Source organism: Puntigrus tetrazona, chromosome 25 (assembly GCF_018831695.1).
Source record: "Puntigrus tetrazona isolate hp1 chromosome 25, ASM1883169v1, whole genome shotgun sequence".
NCBI classification, from domain to species: Eukaryota; Metazoa; Chordata; class Actinopteri; order Cypriniformes; family Cyprinidae; genus Puntigrus; species Puntigrus tetrazona.
In genome coordinates, this window is record NC_056723.1 from 12,174,288 (window position 1) to 12,196,205 (window position 21,918).

Genomic DNA, 21,918 nt, shown 5'->3' on the forward strand with positions numbered 1-21,918 from the left:
TGTCTAAGTGTTTTGAAATTTGTAATTTACAGACTGGGCCAGGTGCTCGGGTATTAAGACAGCCCTAAAAATACTCTGAGAAGCTTGTATAAGGAGGAGAAGGGCAGACTGAAGGATAACGAAGTATTCGGTGCACTCAATATCCCAAAGAAACAAACTCAAGCTCCTCTTGCATCTATCATGGGATGCATAAAGGCACATTGCTGAAGTTGTTAATTACATTATAAGCCCATGCAAGGTTTTTGTTCATTCGTATCGCGCGGAAGTGTTGAAACAAAGGCACGTTTGAGGTCTGATAAGGCTCAGACCAGACTGATGATGAGTCTGAAGTGTCTGAGAATAAAGGTGACTCTTGATTCAGCACTTTTCTCTGAGGTTAATACCAATGGAGTAACCGTGGGTCATCGGGGTCACAAAAAGGGTCACAATCTGAAAAATGAATGAATCTATAGAGCTGGGTGGATTACTCACAAATTGTAGTCTGTTACTAATTCCAAGTCAAATTTGGCTAAAATAATTGTAATTAGTAACGTAATCCATTACAATACATATTTAGGTAATATAATCAGACTACTTTCTGATTACTTTTAGATGAATTTATTTGTTTATCATGTTAATTTAAATAGGAGTTTTGTAAATCAGTGGTAAAATGCAGTGTGTCCTGAATATAAATGATCTCCCTGTGAATAAAATTAAAACAGGAAGTGTATCTAAGCAGTAGATTTTTAGAAAGGAACTTTCTGAAAAATTAAATAGGTTGAATTAGGTACAATCAATAAATGTATAATGTATTGATATTGTATGAATAATATGTAATCATGTAATCTAAAAAAGTCTGATTATGAGAATTTATGAAATGTTATTTAATCTGATCTGATCTACATAATCCAGATTACATACATACTACCAAGATCTGTATACTGTGTGTGTTTGTGTGTATATATATATATATATATATATATATATATATATATATATATATATATATATATATATATATATATATATATGCTGTCAAACAATTAATGGTGTATAATCGCATCCAATTTCATATATATATATATAGTGTGTGTATATACTGTATATTTATATAGCCTATATAAATACAGACTCGTGATATACAACATGTGTGTGCGCGTGTGTATGATGTCGTTGAATATAATAATAATAAATAAGCAGCTGCTTTCTGACACTTTTGAACCTCTAAAGTTGTTGAATCAGATCCTTCCGCGAGCGTTGCGTTTTGATGACATTGCGTCACGCGTCTCGAGACCCCCGTCTGCGTCTCAGTGTGCGCGCGTGAAGACGTCTCGAGGAGTCCGCCGTGCCCATCACACCCCTTATATAGGCATATAAACGGTCAAATGTCGAGCAGCAGCGAATCGCCTCTCAGATCCATAAAAAAAGACACGGGGCATGGAGAAGCGGCCCAATGCGGCTGTTTCCAAAAAAGTATTGAATGTCCAGAGGAATTCAGTCACCCCTCCCGTGAAAGCGCGTATTTGAGAGCGCGCACAGGAGCGGGCGCTCGCACTCCGGCTCTGCGTTCAGTCCCAAGCGCTTCCGACCCTCGCTCCTCTCTGGACATTTCTCTATTGCAGCCGAGCAACCCTTAAGCAGCCATGGATGCCATTAAGAAGAAGATGCAGATGCTCAAGCTCGACAAGGAGAACGCCTTGGACAGAGCCGAGCAGGCTGAGGGAGACAAAAAGGCAGCGGAGGACAGGAGCAAACAGGTCTGCGGTTTTTATGAGGACTTTTAAACGTTATCCATGACGCGCGCGCGCCTCTCCCGCGCGCTACTTGATAAGTGGATTATTATTACCCGAGTGGATTTATAGTGACAAAACAAGGGTAAAAGTAATACAACTTTTCAGTGTCAATTAATTCCCTTTTTCTTTTTCCAAAGTCCTTTTATTGTAAAACATCTATGCAGAAACATGCAGCCTAACCTTTCATTTATTAACCCTTAATGTTCCGTTGGCGCAGGATGAACTGCTTACTGTCTAATAATAGCCTATTTCTGTAACTTCTACCTTGCATTAGTCTTCAGAGTTTCAATTTGGTTGAACAAGATAATGACAGTAGGCTGTAACCTAACTTTTTAAGGTTACTTAAAAATGAAGGCTACTTAAACTGAAGCATTCAGTCAAGTGCGCTGTTTTTGTGACCGTAGTAGCCTAATTTTCTAAATGAAAACCTTGTGTTTTTTTCCTTCAGATATTCTTCTGACCAAACCGAGCTTTTATGATGCTTTAACCCTTTGCGGTGTCACGAAGTGAGCTACAAAAACTTTTGAGACCCCAACAAAGCACAAAAAACGCTTTGCTAAACGAGCGCGTTAAAAATGCGCGTTGAGCATATTTTACTCCGAGCCCACAAACAGAAGCAAGGGTTAAGCATCGTAAACAGACACGTTTACTCCTAATACGAGTTTCCCTCATGTGTTATGAAAACTGTCATTTATGCACGTGTAGTTAGAAGACGAACTAATTCAGTTGGAAAAGAAATTGCGCGTAACGGAGGACGAGCGCGATAAAGTGCTCGAGGAGTACCAGAGCGTCGAGGAGAAGCTCCTGTCCGCCGAGGAGGTCGCCACCAAGGTATTTCCCCATGTTCCTGCCTGAATCTCCCTAACTTTTCTTTCTCCCCCTCTCTCTTTCCCTGTCTGCGCGTCTGGCCGCCGCACCGCGCGCGCGCGCACTCTGCTTCCCGCTCTTCGCCGCTGTCAATCAAATCGCTCAAACGCGCGCAGCTCGAGGATGACCTCCTAGCGCTGCAGAAGAAACTGAAGGGCACTGAGGATGAGCTCGACAAATATTCCGAGGCTCTTAAAGATGCGCAGGAGAAGCTGGAGCTGGCTGAGAAGAAAGCCACAGATGTGAGTAGCTACACGGAGCATCACCGCCTTCCTCACGCATCTTTCCCTGACACTTTTGGCATGCGCACGCCTTTTTTATTTACAGGTCTGTTTGCATATTCGGGGTCGGTTGTGAATGTTGCTTTCGGACACAGGTTGCTCTTTTTTGTTTCTCAGACTTCCCTAGAGCCTTAAAGCCGCCTGTGGCGCGGTATTATAAACGCATACCCCATATATCTGAGCAAACGCGGTGTGTTTGTGTAGTCACGCAAACATAAATACACGATTCGCGATTTTAAATTACAAGACGTGCATTCCAAGACGGAGCAGGCAGGCTGTTATATTTAGCCTAGTGCTTTATATGGTCAAGACTCAGACTCGCTCCTTGGGCCCTGCCCTTGACAAAGACCGGTCGACTCGTAGTCTTTCTTTTAACGTCGCCGTGGACTCCTTTAAGACTCAACTGTGTTCTGAGAACTGTGTGGGTAGACGATCCAAAGTCTTCACGCGCATTTGCACGGCTTTGCGTGATATTAGACAGTCCTTCAGCCTCGGTTGAACTCTTCGTTTTGCGTTTCACCGAATCGTCGTGAGTTATTCAATAACCAGCCAGAGATGTTAAATTAAAACGAAAGTAAGTGGATTAAAATAACGTATGTGAGTAGAAACCGACTGTCATCCAGTTTTGTAGCGCTAAAATAATAAAACTTTGCAATACGGCCTTGAAAAGTGCGCGCTCCCCCTGGTGTACATCAACAGAACTGCAGGCGCAAAATACAATTTAACGTAATTACTGTAATTGTAATATTACATTATTAACGTTGATAAATTATATAAATATATTAGTGATACATTTTAAATAGTATAATTGTTTTTTCCATTCCAATACATTTAATTGAATAGTAATACATTTATATAATAACAATAATGTAATATCAAGTATAAAAGTATTTGGGCATATGTATATATATATATATATATATATATATATATATATATATATATATATATATATGTGTGTGTGTGTGTGTGTGTATATATATATGTGTGTGTGTGTGTATATATATATATATATATGTGTGTGTGTGTGTGTGTATATATATATATATATATATATATGTGTGTGTGTGTGTGTGTGTGTGTGTGAAATATTAATATTAGTCATTTTTCACAATATCATTGTATTAATTATATTATACGTATAATAAAGCCATCTTTATTATACAAGATCAAATTGTCCAAAAAAACAGCTCTGACCGCTGCTGTAGTTACCCTATAGAGGGCGCAACAGGACTAAACAAGTCTCTTCGAGGCCCAGGACCAGGCCCCCTCCCACTGAAGTCATTCCATATTTAGCAGCTCAGTTTCAGCACCAGCACTCTATGGTCAATTACCCATCAGGCTGTCGGTTAACCCGTCCAGGTGTGCAGCAGGTGCAGGGTGGTAATACCCTACTGCACGTCCTCCAGATGACTTTAAAATAAACCACTATTCGGATTAACCGATAAAACGTGTCTTTCATGCAGCATATGCATTGCAGTTCACCTCTTCTGAGTCTCGCGTGGAGATCCCGATCGCCGAAAAGCGGCAGATAAGCCCTAGATCACGGCAATGACGTCGTTCGGGGCTCGCCTATGAAAACATGGTTACTTCCGGTGTGATCTGAAACGTCGCTCCGCGTCTTCGCGCGCGCACACACACGCAGATCAGGGGCAGCAGCAGCAGCGTCTCTGAGCCGCGTTCGTCGGAAGGAAACGCGTTCAACGACGACGCTTTTAGCGTTTATACAGGATAAGGATGGCGGCTACATCGCTGGAAGCGGTCAAAAGGAAAATAAAACTGTTGCAAGAGCAGGCGGACGGTGCTGAAGAGAAAGCGGAGAAACTGCAGCGGGAGCTGGCGCTGGAGAGGAAAGCCAGAGAAGCAGTAAGAGCGCAGAACGATACAAAGTATAAAAAGTGCGAGGGTAGAAACGCCGCGCGCTGCAGCGTAGCGTAACGTCGCGCGCATTCCGGGCGTTCCGATAGTTTAAACGGTCGCGTTCGGAACGGAACGGTGATGCGCGGTATTAACGTAGCGGAATTTCCTAGACGCCCTCTGCGCGCTGTTTACCAGCCCGTTAAACGGCGACATTTGTAGCGCGAACGTTTTCTGGTTTTAGTTTCTTTTTTTTTTTAAACGACTTCCATTACTGAACAACGGAACAGGAAACGCTAATTAAATGTTTTCCAGAGTGATTATAACCTGACGCATGTACGTTGGGGCTGCTGAATAATGACATCCGATTCGCGTCCGAGCGAGCCGTTCGTTTGAGTCGAATCTTGAAAGTGAATCGGTTGAACCAGCTCGTCTAATCGGTCCGAGTGATTTAGTTCACGGATTTGACTGATACGCTGTGAACGGTCTTAAAAAACGTTTAGTTGGCTCTCTTAAATCCGTTCCACGTCTAATAAAGCAAACTGACAGGCGGGAATCGTTTCGTTCGAACGTTATCGATTCTCAAAGAGCCTAGAACCAATGAGTGACCTGATAAAGTTAACTGAAATGATGTGAAGCATACAAAATCCAGCTTTATAAATTGCATTTATTATTATTATTATTATTATTATTATTATTATTATTATTATTATTATTATTATTATTATTAAATGGCAAAAACGTTCAGCTGGTAGATTAAAAAAGTCATTACTTAAATGCCAATTCATGCTGTAGTTTGAACTGAATCATTACAATTTTAGTAACTAAATCATGACTGCGTACTGAATTGAGAAGACGCATAAAAAAAATAATTTTATAATGGAATTTTAAGGGCAATGTTATGTCAATTACGTTTGAATGTCAATTAGTGAGTCGTTTGTAACTGGTTCTTTGAACTGAACCGTTCAAAAGAATCGATTCGCGGAAATGAGTCTGACTCTTTGAAACTGAGCATTTTAACAACAGTGACCATGTTGTTTTCACCCCAAACTTTGAGATTGCTGACGACATCTCTGCGCGAGACTCATCCCTGCGTTTTCAGTCGGTTCTCTTGTTGACAGTCGTAATTGGAGAGTCTGGTTATAATCCAGTTAGTTGAGTAAGTTGTGTTGCTGTGAATAGGTCCTTGTTTGATGACAATTTGCTCTGAGTGTAATCATTTTAGGCTAATAGCCTACAGCGGTTCAGTAGTGATCCTGGACAGAACTGTTTATGCAGGCTGTGCTGTAGTGGTTTTATCTTAATGAATAGGAGGTGCTGCTGCTTCTAGCTGTATGTTGACATCTCCTGAAGCCTTTTAGCATTCCCTTATATGGTCAGTCTGCATCATGCGTACAGTAGGACTCTCCTTAGTCATGCTGAGATAAATAACGATGGCTGTAGTTTGCCATAGAAGCATGGCATTGATTAGTCCGTCTCGAGCACGCTTCAGACTCCGGGACCTTTTAAGTAAATGCAGGAGTTCAGTTCTGGCTGTCAAGGTTATCTGTGTTGCTTTCTGGTTTTTCATATCTCGGCTGACAATATAACATGCACTTTGCCCGAGGTAGTTCCCTTTAGTGGAAGGCCTTTGTTTATAGCTGGACTGGGACTTAAGAAGAGGTTATTTGTTATGATGCAGTAAAAACATAAATGTGCACATATGTTTTCATAGTGTAACAGTATTATATTATAGGGTATTATAGTCTTGTAGACGAGATTATGCATCGTATGCAAAGTGGTGACTTAACATCGTCTAATGTCCAAAGCTGAACGAAATGAAATGTAGCAGGTGAGCTTGATTAGGGCTGGCTTTCGCTACAGATGTTCACGTTAAGTTAAATTCAGTTCGATTCATTTAGGTATATTTCAGTTACTGTATTTGAACGATTTACATTCCTTGGTCACTTGTTATTAAATGAAACTTAATTTATATTTAATAATTAGTTATTTTCTTTTATTATATTAATCTCCACTGCACTGTCTGTACTATAATGTTAGTGTTGTCAAATGATTAATCATCCAAAATAGATTTGCATCCAAAATGTTTTACATAATGCATGTGGAAAAAAAAAAATATATATATATATATCAGTATATTGTGAAAATATATTTTCAGTATTTCTGAATCTAGTAATAAAATGTGATTTTTTTATTTTATTTTATTTATTTTTTTCTTTTCGTGGCAATGCTATTTTTATTTTCCAATACATACGGAGTAATGTTCTTTTGAAATTGAATCTGAAAAAAAAAAATTCTTTTTTTAAATTATCACTTTAAATTTAATACTGTAAATTATACTTTTTTTCTAAAAGTAACTGATATATCTTTTGTAAATTAAAAAGCAATGCGTTACTTTTTAGTAGTTATTTGAAAAAAAGTAATCTGATTACATAAATATTACTTGCAATGCGTTACCCCCAAAACCGCTTTTCGACGCATGAGTTATGTAGTGTGTTGCATTGTTAATTGCATTTAGCATCGTGATTCACAGTCCACCAGGAACCCACAGCTACTGCTGTACGAGTACAACACAGTTTCAAAACCAGCATTGAGTTTCCCGGCAGTCGGCGAAAGTATGTTTGAAACGATCCAAGCTTGTGTGTTTCAGGCATCAGGCTCTCCACTAGTCATGTGTTTTTGCCCTTTGACAGTGTAGTCCATGTAGTTCCTCTGGGACTCCTTCCCAACGCCTGTTAATGTTGTCCCAGAGGCTCTGTAATGATCCGATGGCCTAGCCCTGTCTCGTCCATTAGCGCTGCTGCTGTCATTATGTGCTATACAATGTGTTCAAGCACAGCAGAAGAAATCTGTCGACCTCACTAGATCTTAGTAGGAGCTAGTTATACGCCGCCATTTATGACCAAAATACACAGTCGCCAAAGCCTGACTGCAAACACAAGCCAGACAAGTCCGTTGCTCTAAATGGGTGCCGTCAGCGCTCGTGCGGTGTAGGTGTCACTGGCTGCATGAATAGGGTGTGAACCTCTGACCTTGAGCTTTTACACAGTTCCTCTGTGCTCTTCAAGGCCGAGGGCGATGTAGCTTCCCTGAACAGACGCATCCAGCTGGTTGAGGAGGAGTTGGATCGCGCACAGGAGCGTTTGGCCACTGCCCTGCAGAAGCTGGAGGAGGCCGAGAAGGCTGCCGACGAGAGCGAGAGGTTAGTACGCTACACTTACAGTCACTTTACGGCTGAAAGTCTACTGCTTGACAATTTGTGTTGATCTCAGCGACGTTATTGCTGTGCAGGACTCCTAATGGAATTTAATGAGCGAGTCATTCATGACGGCTTTCGGTATTTTCACTTTCATTTTGACTTATTTATTGCCTTCAAACATTGAGTGTCAGCTAAGGGCTGTTTAATTGGTCGGTCCTACCGAACAAATATGCTCCGAATGAACACTGAATCTGATTTGCGAATGCACTGAATAAACTCAGTATTTGGTTTGCATTCATTCGCTTTGTTTACAGTGTCTCGTTTGTGAATGATCCAAAACAAATGAACTAACTTGTTTTGTGAATGAACCGAATAAATCTTGTTTGTAAACCAACCTAAATGAACACTCTCAAAATAATTTTGAGTGTATGATTCACCGACTCATTTATAGTATATAAACTTTTATTTCAGATTATTTAAAGTACCCTATTGTAGGGTTTCAGAGGTTCATATTTTGGTTTTGGGAGGACCCAGCAACAGGTTGACATGCACGCAAGGTCAAAAATCACCTTCATTGTCTTACGCATTTTCTTTTTACCTTATTTGCTCAATGACTCCCAAACAATTAGTATAAAGATTAATTCTTCCGAACCCCTCGTTTGCGTGACACTAGTCTGTGGTGATTGGTCTCATTTTCATCTCATTATGCCTGCAGTGCTGCTTTGTGTACAGAGTTTTCTCATGGAAACTGCTATTTGAACTCTTAAAGCACCACCTAGCGGTGAAGAATGAATTTGTAGCTTCATTCAGATGAGCGCAAAAAGAAGTGGGCGGGGCAATATGCTAATGTTTCATGTTGATGTCAACATCCAACAGCTTGGGATTCATTAAAGACGACTCTTTTAATGATTCGGAGTCGACACTTTCTTTTGAGAGATGATAACTTCATGCACGGCACACTTTCAGATTTAAATCCACTTTTTAAATGAGTCACTGGGATTAAACATCACTGTAATGTACAGTACATACAGGGCTATGGCATACTGTTGGTATTGTGAAGTGCAATGCAATCAAGTGCGGCGTCCTCTGTGAGACTGTCAGCCTGATTCTCTGAAGCAGAACGAGTCAGTTGAGCAGGTCCACACCCCGTCCCTCCCCCTCTCGCGGTAACTGTGGTTACTGTGTGCAGCTCCGCCGACGTGTTGCTATTGAAATGACAACATGCTGCCACTTCCTAGCCTGCACCGCACATCTGGTGCCCTGCATAAAGACTGTTTGTGTGCGCTGAGGGAAGTCCGTGCAGTTTGCTCATCCCCAGCACCACGACCCTACATGAGTAGTTTGCAATCGTAGTCGTTACGGCAAACATCGATGTTGCTGTTATTAATTTGGGGTTTCGTTTTTTTATTTTAACCCTTTAAAATAAAAATACAATTATATTGTTCGTTTACCCCAAAATAAAAATTCTGCCATACTACTCACCCTCATGAAGACCTTCGTTCACCTTCGCAACACACATTAAGATATTTTTGATTGAAATCTGAGATCCCTTTGACCCTCCATAGACAGCAACACAACTGAAATGATCCAGGTCCAGAAACTTAGTAAAGACATCTGTAAAACAGTCCACGTGACATCAAAACTGAAGTTGGACTGTTTTACCGATGTATTACGTTCCTGGACCTGGATCGTTTCAGCTGTGTATGGAGGGTCAGATAGCTCTCAGATTTCATCAAAAATATCTTAATTTGTTTTCTGAAGATGAACGAAGGTCTTACTGGTTTGGAAAGACACGAGGGTGAGTAATTACAGAATTCTCATTTTTGAGTTGAACTAACCCTTTAACAATAAGTTATTTAACCATTTTTAATGCTATAAAAAAGGAAGCATTATTTTGATGCATAAAAAGACTTGAGGGTTCTTTTTTTTTTTCTTTTTTTTTTTTTTGTTGACCAAGACTTCTGCACTCATAGCACAGAAATCAAGGGCATGCGGCCGTTGTAGTTGTGTGATGCTGTTTTTGGCCTAAACAACTGACGTGAGCTGTTTGCGTTGAGCCAGTGGGTTCCTGAATAAACAGCAATTTGTAGAGGCACTAGGCTGCGTTTCCCTTCCCTTTGTTTGCGCACACAGAGTCCCTCTGTCTCCAGCCCAGCTCGCCTGCATAGAACCACTCTGTACCGAGACCTGGTCTAGCTCTTAAGTGCTTTCTCCCTCCCATTCATCCGTTCTGACAGCGACCGTTGTGATAATACAAGAAAGCATGGGTTTAGAAGCTAAAACTGCAACTTTGATCTCAGAGCTTAGCTGCAGACGCGTTGGCGACTTTGAATGTAATTTGTAGCGCGTTATCGATCCGAATCGAGTCATAGTGATGCTCAGGAGTGATTTCATTCTTCCCTTTCAAATCATTTCTCGCTTCCTCCTTCTTCCAGAGGCATGAAGGTCATTGAAAACAGAGCTCTGAAGGACGAGGAGAAGATGGAGATCCAGGAGATCCAGCTCAAGGAGGCCAAACACATTGCTGAGGAGGCCGACCGCAAATACGAGGAGGCAGGTTCCCTCAGCCATTAAACCACATGTGCATTACTTCCTGCCTAGTCACATGACCTTTCACACTTAAAGTGTGAGAAAAGCACATGCTTGCAGTTCAGCATACACATAAAAAAAGATTGCTGTTTTGTAATCTGATCAAAACAACTAGCTTTGTGATTCTTTTTAGTTTTGATTTGGTCTCACTTAATGTATAGTAAGTGCCTCCCCTTTCAAATTGCCTATAAGAACGTGTGTGTGTGTGTGTGTGTGTGTGTGTGTGTGTGTGTGTGCGCGCAGGTGGCCCGTAAGCTGGTGATCGTTGAGGGTGAGCTGGAGCGCACAGAGGAGCGCGCCGAGCTGAATGAGAGGTACGAGACTTTCCTGCAGCCTCTGCATGTCTGCACAAACCTACACACACATTTATATTCATGCATGTGCCTGAGCCTCTTCACACTCTCACAGATGCATACACAGAATACATGAGATGCTAACTAGCCTTTTACTCTGAGGCCAATAAATGTGAAATGTATTAATGACAAAAGCTGATTTTTTTTTTTTTTTTTTTTTTTTTTACATTTGTTTTCTGTCAAACGGTCCTTTTTGTAATCCATATAAAAGCCTCTTTTACTTTAGTCAGCAATCCGTGTGCTGTGCTTGTCCCACCTCCAGCTTTTTCTGATTGGTCGATTTTTGACCTATCATACGCTAATACTATTTTTAACTTGAAATGAATGGCATCCTCAGATGTATGATCTGCGCCATTATACAAATATGCCAGTTTCCTTACTATCTAGAAAAACAGTAGGTCGATAAGTTTTATACATGCATACAAATTATCCTATAAATGATATAAGAAAGTACACGGATGACCTTCTACTTATTGCACATACCGACAGCAGCTTAGATTTAACACAGCTATATCGCCTAAGAGTTTTACTACCATATTGCTAATGGCTAATACCTGCTTCACGTTCCTGTTCCTGTTTTGGTTGTCTTTATGTTTTTTTTGACTTTTGCATGCACTGTTAACTTGCATGTGGCCCGTGTTTGGAATGGCCTTCCCTCTGCACACACTAACAGACGCCTTCGAAGATCACAGGATGAGCTTCGAGTGTTGGACCAAACCTATAAGTCATTAAAGGCATCAGAAGAACAGGTACTACTTGGGTCACATACGTCTAACCTTGTGTACTCTGTAGTAGGCAAAAACCACAGTTTCCCTTGCTTTCCACGCTCGCAGCTTTATTTGATCCATCTTTTTGTTTGTTTGTTTGTTTCACGCCCTTCTAACTTGGCAGGAATGCTGCAACTTTTTTTTTTTTTTTTTTTTTTTCTCGAACGGTGTAACTCCTAACAAGTTGCATGCGGCGGTTATGTAGACTTCATGGCACGTTCCTGCTGTGTTAAGGGGACTTCGGGCTCCCCTCGTCCTCCATCCCTGTTTTGATTTTTTTGGTTTTTTGTTTTCCTCCTCCTTTCTTTCTTCCGGTTCCCTGATGTCCCTCTGTTCCTGCTTCTGGTCGTCCTCCTCTCAATGTACCTTTCCTCCTCCTCCTCTCCTCTTCTCTGTGTTCTGTGTAAAACACCAGCAAATGCTCTGAGCTTGAGGAAGAGTTGAAAACTGTGACCAACAACCTGAAGTCCCTGGAAGCCCAGGCTGAGAAGGTAGGTGTGCTCTGCTGCTCTCCCAGGCACACCATCTACCCCTCCTCCTCAACAAACCGGGAAAACCAGTGTTTCTATACGTGTAGCAAACCATCTTTGTCTGTATATGTCAATAAGGGGTTGAATTGTGTGCTTGCTTGCTTTTTGACACATTTTCTGATTTGTTCTGTTGTGGAGCTTCAGATTTAGTTTACCATTAAACACATGACCATTAAAGTCTTGTTAAAGTGAAATCTGGTTAAAAGTCAAGGTCCTTGCACAGAAATTTTCGCTTTGGCCTCATGCTGTGTCAGTCTTGTTTACACAGTACCTCCGAACCGTTTGTCTGACCTAAAAAAAAAAAAAAACCATCTTTGATTTGAATTTTCGCATCCGTAGCAAGCATTTTTATAAGAAAGGATGACAAATGTGGAAAATACAAAAGATTCGGTGTACAAGGACCCTCAGTCAAAATGGTTGACTGCAATTAATCGCATCCAAAATAAGTTTACAGTTGTTATTATTACTACAACGAATTGATTTGACAGCCCTAGTATATTATACATTAGGAATCGGTTTATGTGCAGTGTTATTGAGCGGAAAGCTAATGTAGTGTAAATGCTCGTGTTTTGACGTCTCTTGTTCTTATAATGTCTGCAGTACTCACAGAAAGAAGACAAATACGAGGAGGAGATCAAGGTCCTCACTGACAAACTAAAGGAGGTATGAACATCTTTCATGATATTTAGTAATCACTGTTACTGTGTGTATAACACGCACAGTAGTACACTTATCTCATTTGATATTTTTTATTATTTTTTCCCCCCACTGGTTCTGGGTATTTAAATACGTTATTGGCTGCAAATGATTGTCCCCGCAGTCTTAATTTTTTATTTTTTTTTCTCTGCTGCAGGCCGAGACCCGTGCCGAGTTCGCCGAGAGGTCAGTCGCCAAGCTTGAGAAGACCATCGATGACCTTGAAGGTACGACTTTCATTCATTCGAGTCACCTCAGCCCCTGTCCAGTTTTCATTCATATGCGCGATTGTGAAGTATTCAGAGCGACCACCCCTTTCGCTTCAGGTCATAAATCTTTCAGCCTTGTATTTCTCTACCGTCATTCTGTTCCTCAAACCTTCTGCCCTACTGGCCTCCTTTCAGCTTCCTTATCGCTTCAGTCGCACAGTTAAGCATTACCTCTTGCAGAGAGACCAGTCATTGTGCGGATCCACACACACACAGACATCACGTTGTTTTCAGTCGTGTTACAGAGGTCCAATTACATGAAGCATTTAAACTTGATTAGGCTTTTATGAGCTGCTCTTAAATAGCCTTCTCCTGTTCTGCTCGTATTTGGATTTACACAAGCCCAAGTTCATTTTCATAACTGTACTGCCGTGTTTGCTCTTTGTTAATGTGTCTATGATAATTCAACATCTCGGGTGGAGAGGCATCAGTAAGAACCTTTAATAGGGATAGCCTATGCAAAAATAAAAACATTCGCATATTAGCATTTATCAAAATGGTTCAAAATGTTTTCATTTATTTTGGTGGAACACAAACTATCCCAGAGTGCTCCTTTCCCATACGGAGAACTGAAAATGAGTCCCAAAATGACAATAAATGCATCATTTAGAAAGATTTGAGAAGATTTACAAAAGATTTGTTTTGTGTAAATGCTACTTCCATTCATTAAAAAAAAATGCATTGTGGGTTCCAGGAAAAATAAGCACCACAACAGTTTTCTATTGATAATGTTTTTGAGCAGAAAATCAGCGTATTAGTGTGGTTTCTTAAGGATCATGTGACGGCAATGATGCTGAAAATTCAGCTTTGATCACAGGAATAAATTACATTCTAAAATATATTCAAATAAAAAACTGTTATATTAAATTGTAATACTATTTCATCATTTTTCTGCATTTTTGAACAAATAAATGCAGCTTTGGTAAACATGAACAAACTTTTCAGAAAAATGTTTTATTTAAGTGCACTTTGAGACTTTTTCTGAAGCATTTTAGAATGACAAATAGCATTTCGGATGCTGTGCCAAAGTCGTTTGTTTTTGTTTTGTTTTGTTTTTTTTTTTTTTTGATGCGGAATGCATTCAGTAAAACTTTGACTACAGACAAAGACAGAAACCAGTGACTGCTGGAATGACATCTAGACGAGCCATGAGCTCCAAGAGGTGGGAAGAGAGCATTCTGGGCATTTTTAAATAGTTTTCCACTGAAGGATTAAAGCCCCACAGGTTTTGAGTGAATAAATAATGGCCGAATTCATTTGAACGTCTCGTTTAGTAAGTGACCTGGAGTTTCACGGTGACTCTGACGAATTTGTCATGGTCTTTGCCTTGTGTTTCAGTTCCTTTCCATTCCTCCTTAACTTGATTTTCTGTTTTCCCTCCACTCTCTCTCTGTCGTCACGTCACTCTCTCGCTGTCTGTCACTCGGTCAACGGGGCCCGTCTTGCCGCTGGATTGGATGCTTCACTCCTGCACCTGTTTTTACCCCCCACCCCCACCACTTCCTCTCCTCTCTCCTCTGTCCCCCCTCCATCACACACACCGTCCCGAATCCCGATAGATGAGTTATATTCCCAGAAACTCAAGTACAAAGCCATCAGCGAGGAGCTGGACCACGCTCTCAACGACATGACTTCAATGTAATTCATCCGCGGTCTCTGCCTGTGCCTGTGCCCCTCCCCATTACCCATAATCCCCCTCTCACCCGCTCTAAATAAGGTCTTCAGTTCACACGCTATGACTCTTTCCTCCGTTTAAAAACTCTATCTCTGTAACTCTACAAGGCTTATGGTTCCTGTTCTGTTATTTGAGGTATTTAAAGTATTTGCTTATTGCAAATTTGTCCATGAGTGTTAATGTGAAGGCCATGGCTTGTAGAGTCAGTGTATAGGAGTTTTGTGATGTGAATTCATAACTATTTTATTTCTTCATTTCAAATAATATTGTGAGAAAACGAAACTCTTAACTCTCCAGTGTTTGGTTACATTTTTGCTCTTCAATACTAGGGCTGGGTGATCTAGCTTTAAAAGGGAGTTTATTTATATTTTGTTATGTACTTTGTAAAACTAATAAAATATATAATTATTAAATGTAATTGTTGAAAAAAAGTTTAATGTAAAATATAATTTTTTTTTCCCTCAAAATATATAAAATTAAACATTATGCATTAGTATGCACAAGTATGCATTATAATTTTTGAATTGACAGTATAAATTGACATTTGACTTATTTTTGTAAAAAAAAAAAATGCAATTAAGCAAAAACAAATATTTCTTATTCCCCAAATCTTTATATTAGAATGATTTCTGAAGGATCGTGTGATGCTGAAAATTCAGCTTTATCTCACAGTAATTACATTTTAAAATGTATTCAAATAGGGAACGTTATTTAACGTATTATTTTAAATATTTCACAATTGTTCTGCATTTTTGATCAAATAAACTGTTTTTCAAAAATACCAAAATCCGCTAAATATCTTTTAGGAATGTTAACCATATAGAATAGTGTTTGATTTTTAAAACGCAACAATATGAAAAGATGGCCTACATCACCCAGCCCTATTGGTAGCACTGTGAAGCATGTGACACAGTCAGAAACGCACCACGGTTTTACAGTGGGAAGCGTTTCATGCTCAGACTTCCTGTGTGGGGTGTTTCCTCTCCTCTGGTGTACATTCATCTACTAACAAGGTCTTCTTCTGTTCAGAAGACAGGCCCAAAGCCTGCCGCGATGCTTTCTGACCACCACGTGTGATATTATCTCACATGTAGTAATTGTTCAGTAGCGTGAGCTGCTTGGTAAGTCAGCGCTGCTTGTTTGGCTCCACTCCATGGCCAATCATCGTTAGCATTAGCGCTAGCTGGAGACGTTTCTGATGTCAGAGATGAATAGAGACTCTTTATATTAAGCAAGCAGCATCGTGGCTCCCGTATGTGGTGGTTTCTTCCCCCCTCTTGTGTTTGATGGCTTCCTCTGTCCCTTCCATCACCTTTCTTTTTACTTTTTTCCCCCCGCGCAGATAAAATGTTCATCAAAGACGCGTCCCGCCGGCTGAACGACTTCACTCTGCTCTTTCCAGCCTTTCTTTTTCCTCTCATCCCTCTACATCATGTTTTGTTATCCATCTCTTCTTGTACAGAACCTTTAATTCTTTCGGCTTTATGTAAAACTATGTAAACGTCTCATTTTTGTTCTTTATTTCCTTTTCATTTCTATGTGCTTTAAATGCTGTGGCTCTAATAAAGTCAGAAGCACTGGTAGAAGTCACGGGTTTCTTCTATGGTTATTGTTTGAGATGCGATTATAAATAATAAAGGAGATCTTCTCACGTGGGGAACGTTCCTAAAGCGCTGCACGTTGGCTTCCCATTATTTACATGTCAGGCAAATTTGTGATCTCCTACTATTCAAATTTCTGTGGCTTTTTAATCAGGTTTTCTCAGGGTAGTAGATGACGGTCAATTCTGTTCTAACATTGAATATCGTCATTGAAACCGCATGATGATTAGCTGTCATATAGTAAATGTTCCCCTGGTGTTAAACCTGTTCTCTCTGTTTGAGTATAGCTAGCATCGCTAATAGTTTTGTTATAATAGTTATAACTCCACTGAAGATTAATCATGCATCAGGTCTCACAGACTTGCATTTAGAGCGCAGATGAGCCATATCTGTGTGAATTATGTCTAATAGACAGTGTAATATGTAAAAGTAACATTATGTGATAACACTATATTATTATTATTATTACCTAATCTGAGGAAATTGTTGCTGTAATGGTGTTTTCTTTAAATAAATTCTCCACTTTAGACATTTTAAGCCGTAAAACGTATATACAGTAGTCAAAAGGTTTTGATCCACTTCAAAATGTTATTAAAGTCGTCCTAAAACAAATGCTTGAACTGTTTTGATCCGCTTCAGATGTCGACTACTGTATAAATTTGATATTAAAGTTGTTGGTTTTTTTTTTTATTTAAGTGCTTTTGGTATTTAAACTTTAAACGCATGTTGTCAGTAGTGAAAACATGACCGTTTTTGTTTTTTTGTTTTTTAAAGTCAGCTCTAGCTCCTAATCTTATGTTTACATATTCTACGAAGGCATGAGAATTCAAATCCAAGTACGGCGAATGTCATTGCAATGCTAGTTGGGGATCTACAATAAGGATTTCTTCTGTGGCGTGGAAAAAAAAATATATTTAGCTGAGATATCTGGAGTCTAAGGGGAAAAAAAAAAATCTAAATATTGAGAAAATTAATCCTTAGCAATGCATACTACTAATCAAATAGCATTTTAATGTATTTTCGGTTGGAAATTAACAAAATATCTTCATGGAACATAATCTAATCTTAATATCTTAATACATTGTATGGGGCAAAATCATTGTTAGCCGTTACTACAAATGTTTAAATCAGGGGTCATCAAACTTGGTCCTGGAGGGCCGGTGTCCTGCAGAGTTTAGCTCCGACTTACACCTGCCTAGAGGTTAAGTATACCTAGTAAGACCTAAATCAAAACCCTAATCAAACACACCAGAAGCAGCTAAATTCTGCAGGATGCCGGCCCCGGGACCGAACTTGGTGACCCCTGGTTTAAATGATACTTATCACTGTGTTTTTTGGGCCAGGCTCACACACACACACACACACACACACACACACACACACAGACACACACACACATATCAGTAATTACATTACAAATTATAATGTATATTATGTATTTACATTAAGACATTTTTTCTAAAGTTTTGTAATATAGGAATAACGTAAATAACAAATGATTGCAAACAGAGATGACATACTTCCTTGGTCTTTGAAATGAAGAAACCCTTAAATGGGTCCATGGACCTCACACCTCACTGTGTGTCTGTTATACTGGGAGCTCTGTCTGGTCCATCTGAATCACCTCCTCCAGGTCGATGTAAGTCTGAGTGAAATGCCACTAACCTGCTGCTGTTCTCATTTCTTCTTCACTCTTCTTTCTGTGTGTTTCTCTCCCTCTCTCTTTCTCTGGTCTTAACCTGCTGCCGCTCCTGTAGACCGCCTCTACCAGCAACTCGAGAAAAACCGCCTTCTCTCTAACGAGCTAAGAATGGCCTTGAATGAGGACTAAAACTAGTGTGGTTTATTGTATTCTCATCTCCAAATGGGGTCTAAAACGAATGCTGTTGTGATTGAAAGTTCAAGGAACGCGTTTTTGTTCTTGCTGCCTTCAAGTCATGTTGGAAAGATGATAATTGTTGAGTTGAGATTAACCACAAATTGTTGGTATGTTGTATTTTGTGCACTTTATAGAATTTACTTAAACCCAAAAATATTTAATATTTATTTAAATTTTTTTGCTGCTCAAAAAAAGAAATTGCCAGCCTTTTTATATTAATTGAAATATTTAAAATATTGATGTATAATTTAATATACTGAAATCTTAACTATAAATTATAAATTGAATATATTATAAAATGTAATTGTATATATTATACATTTATATTTAAAAAATTCCTGTTAGTGCTGACAAATGATTAATTACATTCAAAATAAGTTTGTTTACATACTGTGTATAATTTAGAAAATCTTTTTTTAAATATTGTTTTTACGTGTACATTTCTATAAATATATACGTTTGTGTACATGTGTAATAAATATACGCAGTACACATGCATCATGTAAACAACTGTTATTTTGGATGTGATTAATTGCAATTAATCATTTGACAAATCAATAATTTGAGGTGTGTGTGTGTATATAAACACCCTGATTTTGTTCATACTTCATATTAACAGTATTTTTTAATTTGTTAGTAGTTTTATTATTGTTAATTATTTAAATTCTAATTAATCCTTTGCTCTGAATTGTCAGGAAAAAACACTGGCAACAAAGTAGATGCATTTGTAAATTTCTCTTTTACTGAACAATCAGAATAAATGAATTGCACTTTCTGAGCTCGTCCCAGATCTTGAAGGCAGCACGTGGATAATGGATGGCTAGCACTTTAATCAGGATGTCATCTAATGCCTTTTGCTTTATGCAAGAGTCGGCACTCTCTAACTGTGTCCGTCATACGTTTATATATTAACGCGTGTGTGTGTGTATCTCAGTTCTGGATATTTATATGAAAGCATGAACTGAGCGCGTGAACACTGTATGTTCAATGCTCAAGGCATCCACTGCATGTCATTCCCTACATGCTTTGCTCTGATATTAACTCGTCTCTCACTTGATGTTCTAACAGAGAAACTCTCACATGCTAAAGAAGAGAACCTCGATATGAACCAGATGTTGGAACAGACTCTATTGGAGCTGAATAACATGTGAATCCTGCTCACGTAATCATGACCGTGTCTGCATTTAGTTTTTTTTTGTTTTGTCTGTTTGTTTTTTTCGTCCTGACAATTGAATAATGTGCCATTTGTTACAAACCTTTAGTTTTCCTTGTATTGTATTTTATTTTTATTTTATGTAATAATATGGTACATGTTTGTTTTTATTCTGGTTGTGCACAAAGTTAGCAACAATTGCACTTAATTCAATATATGCACATAACGGTTCGAGTCTGAAGCCAAGTTGAATTGAAATTGAGCAGTTTTTTTCCTTTATTTTATCGTGTACGTGGGATTAGGTTGTCCTATGTATACTGGTGCTACTGTGAAGGCGGATGTCTAGCAGTGTGTAGCTTTATAGAGTTCGATTTTTTTTTTTTTTTCCAATTTAGATATCATTCTTTGTGCCAATATTTAGCCCGAAAGGGACTTATTTACACTCCAACTTTTTATTTATTTTTGACGTCCCTCCCATTTTGTCAGGCAACGTTTTTTTTTTTTTTTTTTTTTTTTTTTTTTTTGAGTTCGCTTCTGCCGAAAACCATATTTGAAAAATGAGGAAATCACATTTGGTTGTGCCTCGTCCATTTTAGTCGTTTTAAATGTGCTGTAGGTGTATTAAATGTCATATAAAAATGTACAAAGCTAAAATAAATATGAATAAAACCACTCCGTTTGACATTTTCTAAAGCCTGGGCTCTGTTTTTGCGTCTTTAGCATTTCAAGTGCACTCAATTGTGTTCACTAGATTGATCACAGAGCTTTTCATCTCCTCCCACTCAATGCTGAGAGGATGTTGCTTAACAACGCATGCTAATCAGACTATCTGCTTCCTGTAACGTTTCGTATTTGCTTATTTTGTTGCATAAATGTCTCGTTGGAGTTGGACTGTCGTGTCCGAGCAGCATTGCGGGACGTGGACTAACCGAATGCGTTCAAACCGTTTAAACCACTTGATTACAAAAGCCGACATTTCAGCCAAAGTCACTCTTGAGGCTGTTCTGTTGAAACTGATGAAACATTAGCGCTGTCGGTTTTGATTGGTGCTCTGTTCAAGCTGTAAACCAACTATTGAAACGTTTAAAATTGGATGTTCAGAAATTCTGGGTCTTGACAAAAAGAATGAAGTGCACTCCCAGTGTGAATAAAATGGCTGATAATATTATAGATATGCACATTATATACATTTCTGATTTACGTATGTCTGTATGAATTTATTCCCTTGTGACCCAAGCATATTTATTCCCTGATTTAAACATTACCATAACAGTATATTTGAGCATTTATATTTCTTTTTTTTCCTGATCTAAACATTATAAGGGTGTATGCATTTTTAATATATTCTGATCTAAGCATTTCTATAATATTAAAAAAAATATCTAAAGAGGGGGATAAATGATCTGAACAATGTTACATTTTATATAAACTAAATTTAAATTTTTCTAGAGTGATTATACATGTTGCTTCTGATGTATAATTTGTAGATTTGTCTGATCTAAACAATATAATTATAATAATTGTATGCATTATACAAAGCATTTCTATTTAATTTTTAATCTATTTTTTTTTAGATATAGATGTTATATTACAATAATGTTTTCTTCTGATCTAAGCATTTGTAATATTTTAGTAATTCTAAGCGTTTGCGTCATTTTATATATCAGAATATATAATTTTATATTTTTCTAGATGGCGAGACCTATTCTGTCCTAAACTTTATGCCTATTATAAGGTAGTTCTAACCAGCATTTCTGTATGTGATAAAATACTGACTGTGCCGTGAACACGGTTATATGTGCATTTAGAATGAAGAGCCCCCGGCAAGGTGAGCTGGTTTTTAAACGTAGTTATCGAGAAAGGTCAGGTAAGTCACACAGAAGTAATGATTGATCTGACTGAACGGAATTCACGAGCATGTGGCCCTTAATGGTACAATGCGACATGTTAAGTGATCGTTCGTGTAATATAAACATACAACAATGAACTTTGCGTCACTAGGCTGCCTGCTGGCTGTGTTATATGACATGTATATTAATGTCTGTCCTGAAATTGTCCAAATAACAGCTGCTATCGCCTAAATAGTACATTAAGTCAAGTTTTTTGACAGCAGCTTTAATAAGCGTGAAGGCGGAGCTTGCTGTCAATCTCGGGAGGCGCGCGTCTGATTGGTTCGTGTGCCAGCTGTGACCGCGACTTCAGCCAATCAACTGTTGGCTTGTAAAGTCTCCACACTTGTCAAAATAAAAGTATTTCTACGTAACGTGTGTGGTTGAGTACTTATTTTTCCTTAACTTTCCGTTCATACTCTTTAACATTTGTAAAAGACGGGACTTTTTTTTCCACTTGAGAAACCCACAAGCAAGCAACAATACATTTTTATTTGACGACGGAAAAGCATGTGCGTTTATATCAATTTTTAGATTACAC

The 21,918-nt window shown here is 38.8% G+C and overlaps 1 protein-coding gene across 15 annotated transcripts; it reads left to right on the top strand.

The window, feature by feature from the left end:
• Positions 1-1,399: 1,399 nt before the first annotated feature.
• Positions 1,400-20,175, top strand: tpm1 (tropomyosin 1 (alpha)). Of its 15 annotated transcripts, none has more exons than XM_043227533.1 (10): positions 1,408-1,736; positions 2,478-2,603; positions 2,756-2,881; positions 7,846-7,979; positions 10,412-10,529; positions 10,809-10,879; positions 12,101-12,176; positions 12,816-12,878; positions 13,069-13,138; positions 19,404-20,175. In XM_043227533.1, exons 1-10 carry the CDS (start codon positions 1,623-1,625, stop codon positions 19,484-19,486), a joined length of 981 nt encoding a protein of 326 aa, XP_043083468.1. In that variant the 5' UTR covers positions 1,408-1,622; the 3' UTR covers positions 19,487-20,175. The 15 variants fall into 15 exon arrangements, with proteins under 15 accessions (XP_043083458.1, XP_043083459.1, XP_043083456.1 ...); XM_043227520.1 differs by lacking the exons at positions 2,478-2,603; positions 19,404-20,175 and adding exons at positions 14,740-14,818; positions 16,198-16,445 and having other exon boundaries at positions 1,413-1,736; XM_043227523.1 differs by lacking the exons at positions 2,756-2,881; positions 12,101-12,176 and adding an exon at positions 11,592-11,667 and having other exon boundaries at positions 1,400-1,736.
• The last annotated feature ends 1,743 nt before the right edge of the window (positions 20,176-21,918 follow it).

Bases quoted from the DNA above. Each gene is read 5' to 3' on its own strand.
- tpm1 (XM_043227533.1), top strand. From the start codon at position 1,623: ATGGATGCCATTAAGAAGAAGATGCAGATGCTCAAGCTCGACAAGGAG. The intron at 7,980-10,411 runs GTTAGTACGCTA...TCCTTCTTCCAG, and splicing joins GCTGCCGACGAGAGCGAGAG to AGGCATGAAGGTCATTGAAA. The intron at 13,139-19,403 runs GTACGACTTTCA...ATGTTCTAACAG, and splicing joins GACCATCGATGACCTTGAAG to AGAAACTCTCACATGCTAAA.